General features: G+C 41.1%; 1 protein-coding gene across 1 annotated transcript in view; it reads right to left on the bottom strand.

Moving 5' to 3' along the window:
* Nucleotides 1-4,750: 4,750 nt before the first annotated feature.
* Nucleotides 4,751-8,835, bottom strand: part of smg8 (SMG8 nonsense mediated mRNA decay factor) — a 5,413-nt gene continuing 1,328 nt past the window's right edge. Inside the window, exons 2-5 of the mRNA XM_015396073.1 lie at nucleotides 7,083-7,986; nucleotides 6,834-6,979; nucleotides 5,246-6,124; nucleotides 4,751-5,157 (exon numbers count right to left, since the gene is read on the bottom strand). Coding sequence (XP_015251559.1) covers nucleotides 4,945-5,157; nucleotides 5,246-6,124; nucleotides 6,834-6,979; nucleotides 7,083-7,986 — 2,142 coding nt within the window. The 3' untranslated portion in view covers nucleotides 4,751-4,944. The remainder of the gene's footprint in view (nucleotides 5,158-5,245; nucleotides 6,125-6,833; nucleotides 6,980-7,082; nucleotides 7,987-8,835) is intronic.

Raw genomic sequence — 8,835 nt, 5'->3', positions numbered from 1 at the left:
TTTTTTTTTTTATTTTATTTTTTTTTAGGATTATACAGTTAATCTGATGGACGCTACATTGGTTTAATCCACTGTAAAGAAAATACTACAGGTACATGTTAGATTAAACCGTAGGCTACTGAAGGACAAAGCATATCCAACCAGCAGGTCTTTCTATCGTTAACTGTCACCTTCTGTTGTGGCAACATTGTGCAGCAGCTGGTGAGCTCAAAGTCTCTGAAGGCATTTGTCTGTGGTCCAAACAATCTTTTGATTTAAAAAAAAATAAAGGAAATACCTTCAGTGTTCAGATATTTTTTTAACCCTCTTGAGAGAAATATGGCATAAATACATCGTATTAAAGTCAAGTATCAGCATATATATCTTTTAGTGTCTCAATCCCATCCTGATAAAAGCTTCCTCAGTGATTCCAGTGCTGCTGGTTTAAGGCTGCTTCATTAACATACATGAGAAATGCTTCCTAGGTTATAAGTGGCCGATTCACACTTAGGCCTGATCTAACTCAGTAATCCTCAGCTTGTTCTATATGGTACACTGTAGCACAATGTGCTAAACAGATGTTAAAATCAAAAGAAATAAATACAGATAAGCTACAAAAATGAAATATTATCTATTAGACAAAAAAAGATTGTAAATGGAAATTATTATGGAAACTAAACACTTAAAACATCAGCATTCTTGTTAGGTTCTTGTATTAAATGAACTTAAATATGCATTTGTTTAAATTATCATAAATTCTTAATAAAATTAAGCCCAAACTAAAGTTGCAGTGGTTAACTTTATCAAACTTCAGTATAATACTTCCAGACTTTTTTAGTCAAATGCTGAAGCTGTTAATAGTCTCTGCTGGCACACTCTGGTTTAGGGGGAAACTGCTTGTTTCGCCATATATCCCTATATAACGATGTTAAAAAGTAATTTAAAAAAGTCCTGTATCCAAATTTAGTGGATTGTTGGTGTGAGGCGCAATCATAAATTTCAGGTATTCCTGCAAATAAATCAGAACCATAGCAGAGGTAATAAGATGACAGCAAGATGCTACTTCTCTCTCCACAACAGATTTATAGAAGATCAGTAACATCCTACAGCAAACATTGAGGAACAGAAGTTTCCTCCATTTCTTCTCTGAATACGAATGACAGTGTTTGACATGAAAACAGAAAACTAAGCCCCAGTCTGTTCCCAGAACCCTAAACCAAGAAAGAAGGAAGCTTCCCCATGGGCTCTGTTTTTAACTTTAGGATCTTATATAACCAATGACTCAGGAAAGACAAAAAATATAAAGGTTTAAAACAAAAATTAAAGAATGTTAACTTTCTAGTCTTTGTAGCAGAGATGTGCTCCTCTTGGAGAGACCAAAGATCTAATCATTGCAATATACATTTGGACATACACTAAAAACATGTTTAATGTCTACAGATTGGACAGAGATACATGTAAGATATAGACATGTAAATATATAATTTATAATAAAAGCTATTCATCTATGCCTTTAAAGTCTCTCAATGTGATCTTACATTAGAAAATATAAAAGTCACAAGTTGGTAAAAAAAGAAATTAAAAGAAAAGACAGAATATGATCTTGTCGGATCATACCATAGGTTTTTGAGCCTTGGAAAGCTGGACAGGAGGAGCAGATAGACAAAAGCATGTTGGAAAGTGTATAAAGCTGTAACAATTTTAGAGCTCATTGGGGTTTATTAGGCATATTAACAGTTATATTTTATATTCTCTACAAAAATGGACTGAAATTGAAGGAGACAGCTGAGAAATGCTGCAAAAAAAGCTCTAGAGATCATTTTCACCTAAAATGTTTGGGCTGGGGCTGCAAGATGGGGTAGTTGGTAATGCTGCTGCCTTGCAGTAAGACTCTTTCATTGCTGATTAATCGTCTCTATGCATGGAGTTTGCATGTTCTCCCTGTGTATGTGTGGTTTTCTCCGGGTACTCGTGCTTCCTCCCACAGTCCAAAAACATGACTGTTAGGTTAATTTGTTTCCCTAAATTTTCCTTAGGTATGAGTGTGCCCTGCGACAGACTGGCGACCTGTCCAGGTGTTCCTCGCCTCTTTCCCGATAGGAACCGACCCCACCGCGACTCTGACAAGGACTCAGTGGGAGAAAACGGATGGCTGTTTGGGCTGCTCCAATGAGAGCAGCAATATTTTACTTTGTTGATGAGAAAGCACCTGCTTTGGTTTAAACTAAATCTATAAATATTCAAATCTCTTCTAACCTCTACCTTTATGTGACTGGTCGAAAGGAATTTCTAGAATCCTCTTTTGAAAAATATTATCAAAATTTGGTGTGATAAACATCACTACTTAAATCATCCTAACTCAGATGATTATTGTGCAATCCAGACTCCTTCAATACAATGGTTAACCGGTTTATTACCTCCTCAAAATTGAATTATCTTAATTTAAACATTCCAGAAACCATCAATAAATGAGCTCCTCATTTCATCGTTTCTGGGAGTGTTCAAAGTTGAGTTTTTGGAGAACAGTAAATTTACTCCCTTTGGATCCGTCACAGTGCATTTTTAAAAGGTACCCAAAAGACTTTTTACCAGTTGCAAGCAGATTACTGATCTGTTTTAATGAGGGTTAATTTTGTTATTTAGTTAATTTAAGACTTATTTCTGCTGAAGGTTACTATTCATTGTTTATCTGTGACATCCTGCAGCCAGCTCCATGCTGAGCAGCACGTCTCCAATTGATCTCTCCGTGGACAATTGGAGCAGCCGTCTAAGAGTTAGACGGATGCTCCAGTTGTTGCTTTATCATGACAACCATCTGCATTTATGTTAGAAGAAAAGGGCCTTGTGGGTTCCTGTTATTTATTTAGGAAACTTAGCGTGTGTGTGTGTGCATGCTTTTAGTGTTCTGCTGCAAATAATATCGCCACCCTGACTGGGTGAGGATAAATACTGACGACCAAACGTATTCTTTGCTTTCACTCATTTGGCTATGTGGTCGTCCAGGCCTTGGGTAATTTCTATTTCTCTGTAATATGTGCTTATTATCAAAGTTTTTTTCATATGACTGGAATAAAATCTGTTAATACTTAAAGTGGTTTTTCCTTTTTTTGCAATACTCTGAGAACTGACCCTCAAGGAGAAAAAAAACATAGATCAATGTTGTTCTCTATACCTTGTTAAAAATAATACAATATATGAAAGAAGGCGTACCCTTCCTCACCCAATAACCACTGTAGACGGGCATCAGCAATCCTTCCTTGGATTCAACAGCATTACTGAAGACACTTGTTAGGCTAAATTAGACATTTTTTTCCAATATTTCTACCATGTCAGCTGTTATGTTTCATTCTCACTCCTATGTCCGTGCTCAACATGCAGTTAATTACTGCCTAGAGCATGTGTCAGCAATTTGCAGCTCAAGAGCCACAAGTGGCTATTTGTAACCTCTGTGGCTCTTAATGAATGCCTAGAATGATATAAAGAAGCAACTAATGTAGTATAATAAATGCTAGTCTTAAAGGCTTTTGAGAGTTTGGTAAAAGAATATTTGATATCATTTTCATAGCAAAATGACATTAAAAGAACCAGACATGTTTTTAGATCTGCTTTTCTTGTAAAACTTTGGAACTATTTCAATTCTTTTTTCTAATCATTACATTCTATGGAAGAAAATCAACGCTTCAACTTTCTGAAACATCTTTTTCCTTATTTTAAAAGCTAAAAGTACAAATTAACTGTTGGTTGTTCGAAATTGTAACAGCTTTACTATATCAGACTCTTAACAGAAAAATCATAAGCAGTGTTTTTTATTTTAGGGTTTATTATCTTAGGGGTTCTAAATTATTTTTCCTCAGCTGGAGGAAACGGCTCTTTAGATTTTCCCGTAAAAATTCAAAAAATATCCACTGGACTTGGTTTCCAAGATTTTAAGACGTTTCGCCACCTCTCCAGGAAGCTTTCTCAATTCCTTTAGATTCTCAATTCCTTTAGATTCTCAATTCTCTTTAGATTTGAAGATTGCAGACCTGTGGTCAGGTTAAATAAATAAAATGAATAAGGAGCTCCAGCCTCCAGGCTAAAAATCTTGGCAATGTGCTGAGGAGGTTACATCCAAATCAGACGTTTCAGGAAATAGACTCAGGAGATCATGGTTTAGATCGACTGCATCGAAGCCCTGGAAACACCCAAGCCTTATTTGGGCTCAAGGCTCTCAGGTCTCAAACTGAGCAGTGGGTCCATCTACTGGACAACATGTGGAATTTAATGCAACAAACCATTAAGTGTAAATTTTAATGAGAACATAATGTTCCTCAGAAACCTACACATGCATACTGATAGTGCTAATCCACCCAGCAGCTAATCAGTGCTGCTCAAATGTCTTTGTCAGGAAAGGAATGGTTGACTTCGCTGTAAATGAACAGAAACCAAAACATTAGAACCCTGATGAAAGAAAAAGTTGAACTTAGCGTTTATCTTAAATTCAGTCGGAGTTTTGAAAGATAGGAAGCCAGTTTCTGACCCAGTGGTGCATCGACGAATTGATCACATCACAATTGATACATCACAGCGCCCCCTACTGTCTACTACTATTCCATTTCTGACATCTACATTTGTACTGTTAAATTCTCCCCACAATAATAAAAAAAAGTTTTCACTAATGTTAGAAAAAACATAATTTATCCCCTTCTAAAACCTAGAAATGTTCCTTTGCTTTGCAGGAAAAGAGTTGGAACTGCTGCAGCAAAGAAAAAACAAAACAACAGCTCACCCAGATGGATAAATCTGATTTAAGGAGCTTTTTACTCAGTTACTACAGAACACCAACAGAGGAGGATTTAAAGGTCCAAGAACTTTGATCACCACAGTCAACCAACACAGAAATTGTATAGCTGTAACTCTCTCAAATAAAAAAAGATGTTTCTGTGTGATTTTAAACCATCAGATCTGGACTGTTAACAGAGCGTATCATGGGGGTGGGGGGTTGGCCGTGGTGGCCTTCAGGATGCCTCGCAGCACCTTGTAGTTGCTGAGGGGTTGGTTCTCCTTGGGGGGGAAGCAGGGGCCGCGCTCTGTGGCGTAGGAATAAGGAAACCGGAGCACCCAGAAGCCATCGGGTGGCAATACAACCTCAGTCTGCTCTGGGTGGAAGATCGGGCAGGGAGGGGGTCCGGGCTGAACCTGTAAGCAGCAAAAGATAATGAGCTCTTTAAAAGCACCTTTACTGCTTGCAATATTGAAACAGAGACAGACCCTTCAGGCTGCTTACCTGGGGGTTGAGGGTTATCTCCAGAGGAGTGTCAGGCACCACGATGAAAAGACGAGCCAGTTGAGCGAAGTGCGGCTTCAGGCCCCTACCCTGCGATGGAGATGGAACATACAGAGGCATGTCTGTGTTCAGCACCCTGGTGGCGGGATCTTTGGCTCCCCCTGGTCCAAGAGCCTTTACTATTTTATCAGGCCCGCTGCTGATGAAGCGTCTCCCCCTGCTGTCTTCGTACTCAAACCCTACAAACACCCGAGCCACGTCGTCCCGCCTGCGGTTCCTGCCGAGGCCCCCGGTGCTCCCCCGCTTCCCCACCATGCTTTTGTTTGGAGCTGGCCAAGAGGAGGCGCCGCCATCCAGAGGCTCCGTCAGTCCCGTGTCCTCCTCTGATCGGGAGCGGATAACCAAGTCCCATGGAAGGAGGAAGGAGGAACCTGGGAGGAATCCTGGCTGCTCCAGACCAGTGTGGAAGTTGTAGGACTTTGCTGGGCCCAGTTTGAGCAGAGACCAGCTGGAGAACTTCGGGAGGAGGCCTTTAGGACAGGTAGAGTGCGTCATGCCGGGGAGATACTCCACCGTGGAGGGCTGACGGTCAATGAGGCTCGGCCTCTTTGGTTGGACTGGGTTTTCGGTCCCGTCTCCGTCCCCGTAGGTCCCCAAGCTGTCGGTGGACTGGCCCAGGCTGAGAGCCAGGCTGAGGCTTGTGTCCCCTGGCGTGTGGCTCTGAGCGGTGCTCGGTTCTTTCAGTTTCTCTGCATCCCCCAACGCTTCAGATGGGAGCCGTTGAACCTGGTCCGAAGCTGGCGCCGGGTCAGGAGTGCTGGGCTGAAAGACAGGAAAGTCGATCCTCTCCAGCTTCCCACAGCACTTCTCCTCTAGGACCTAAACACGACAAAAACACAGCAGAACAAAACTAGAACAGCCGTTCCTGACAAAGCGCCATCTGCTGCTGGATTTATGAAAGGGAGGAATAAAGGATAAATAGATGGATGGATCCAGAAGCAGTAATATTTACATAAAATCCAAGACTCTCCCAGAAGAGTTAGAAGCTATAAAAACATTAACGGTTCTTCTGGACAAATCATGGAGAGGTTTTTTTTTTCAGTTTAAAAGATCACTATAAAAAGTTCATATGGAGGAGCAGAAAGTAAGATTTGCCTTTAAAGTTCACTGCTGCCCGTGTTCTCACTAGAACTATGAAAGTGGAGCTCTTCAGCCCCGTTCTGAAGTCCTTCCACTGGCTCCGTGTAGCTCAGTGAATATACTTTAAATTCCTTCTGTTAGTCTAGAAATCACTGAATGGATCATACACAAAGGATTAGTTGACAGTGTATCAATTCAACCCATCTGGAATGAGCATTCTTTAAACCAGAGGGTGCCTTAGGGCAATAACAATTAAAGAAGATACAAGACAGAATTGCTGCTCTAATATGAATTTGTTTTTATGCTTAATGGGAAGGAGTTTGTCTCTGCAGTCATCTAGGAGTCTTCTATGTAATTAAAGATAAAGAATAGCTGCTCAACCCAACGCTCAATCCCCTTTTTAAGATTAGGTTACATGACTAGTGTCCCTGAGAGAGCACTTCCTGACCTGGTAGAAGTCATAATTGGCAGCCTGGATGTCAAATGGATCCTCCCGAGGAGCCTGCTTCCTGCCACAGTTACAGGAGCTGGTGGAGCGCCCCCTGCTGTTGTGATTCATGATGGGCGGGTTGTGGTCAATGTCGGGCTTCTCACCTGGGAATATATCGTTACAAACTCTGTTGAATTTTGGAACTTTTTAGATGCATCAGAGACACAGAAAACAAACTTCCTGAGAGAATTGGTAGATGTTTCTGACCTGGCTGAGGCAGCAGGTGGAACTTGTGCACACAGTGTTGGTCTGTCAGGCTCCGCTCCTCACAAAGCTGGTGGCCGTTGCTCCAGAACTTGTAGCAGTCCTCGTGAAGCTGCAGTGCGTAGCGCTGGAAGGCCACGCCCCTGGCATGCTGGCTGTACACCCGTAGCGCATGTGCCAGCTGGTTTTTGTGCACTGTTGTAGTGTAGTTGTGTGGGAGGTTGGACTGGTAGGCACTGTGAGCTAGTGGTAGCGCTTTCTGACAGCGATTTTCAGAGAACTTTGTGTCGGCATCTAGAAACCCATCCAGAACCTTCACCTGGCTTTGCACCTTGGTGGCTAGTTCAGCTAGCTCCTCGTCTGTGTTGGTAATCAGGACTTGGTAGAGTCTGGAAGCCACCTGGACCCACTTAGTGTAGGTCGGCAGCTCAAAGTGCGAAGGTTGGGGGTTGCGGCCGACGCTGTCGTCGAAGCCCTTCTTGGTCAGGACCAGCTCCACGTGCTGCCAGAGGAACTCCTTCAGGTTGAAGTCCACCAGCTGGCCGCCCATCGACATGCTGCTGGAGTCTCCCCCGCTGGTGGGCGGCCGAGCCGATCGTCGCATCTGTTGGTATCTCCTCGGCCCGGTCAGAACCGGGGCAGGGTCCTGTTCAGACAAGACGCAGTTGGACCGTAGCTGGCCAAGCAAAGTGCTCACCGGGTCCGGTTCTGCTGCTGGTATCACGTAGACAAAGGCCTGGTTGGCCGGCACCGTGAACAAACAGTTACTGCTTTGGTTGGTCAGGACCCGACTTTTACGGAAGATCCGGTAAATCTGGTCCTCCAGAGCGTGCTGCAGGCGCCTCCTTGGGGAATGCTTTTTAGGTTTATCAGGGTTTCCTCCAGATTCTGAGCCGTTCCCAGAGACCTTTAGACCAAAAAAGCAGAGAGAATGAGAACCACTGGACCTGTCAAAATACCTTCCTGAATCAGACTCATATCTGATCTAAGAGGAAGGAGAAGAGGTGAGCTGTTAATTATTGTGCATCACAGCTCTGGAAAACCTTGAATCTGCAGATGCTTTACAACTAAGAAGATAGCTTCCTTATTATAGAGAGCAGTTTCATTAAAATTACATGAATAAATAAATACATGAATAAACAAATAAATGTTAATGATAAAGTTAACTTGTATAAAATATTAATACATATTTCACCATAAAATAACACTAAATATTTTTAAACACATGATCTTATTTTAATTTATTTATTTCAAAATAAACTTTTATTTTATGAGACTTTTATTTTGGAAAGCGAGTTTACATATTTCAGTGACTTATTTTTTTGAAGCCTGTTTTCCAGTTTCAGCTTTTTATTTCATGTTCTTATTTCCAAATGAGGCTGTGGGGTAAATAAATCTGGAAGTGAATAAATAAATCTTGAAAAATAAAATGTAGATAAAATAATAGCTTTGGTGAACTTTTTATTCCATTGCATCTTTAATAATGATTTTATTTGAAATTTTTTTTTTAAATATTTAATAAAAAAAAAAAAAGTCGGGTCCTGACCAACCAAAGCAGTAAAATATACACTCATATGTTTACATTATTGTTTTAATGCTATTTTTTTTACTGTTATCAAGGCTGCACTTTAAAAAAATGAAATAGTCTAGAGAGCTATTCTTAACAAAATTTCTTTTTGTTTACACTTTTGTATACAAAATGACTAAATAAATCTGTCTAAGTCTATTAATACCATTTATGTGTGTGTGTGTGTGT

The sequence above is a fragment of the Cyprinodon variegatus genome, unplaced genomic scaffold (genome assembly GCF_000732505.1).
Source record: "Cyprinodon variegatus isolate N-32 unplaced genomic scaffold, C_variegatus-1.0 Scaffold774, whole genome shotgun sequence".
Lineage (NCBI taxonomy): Eukaryota > Metazoa > Chordata > Actinopteri > Cyprinodontiformes > Cyprinodontidae > Cyprinodon > Cyprinodon variegatus.
Note: the sequence above shows the minus strand (reverse complement) of the source record. Positions and strands in the feature narration are given on the sequence as shown.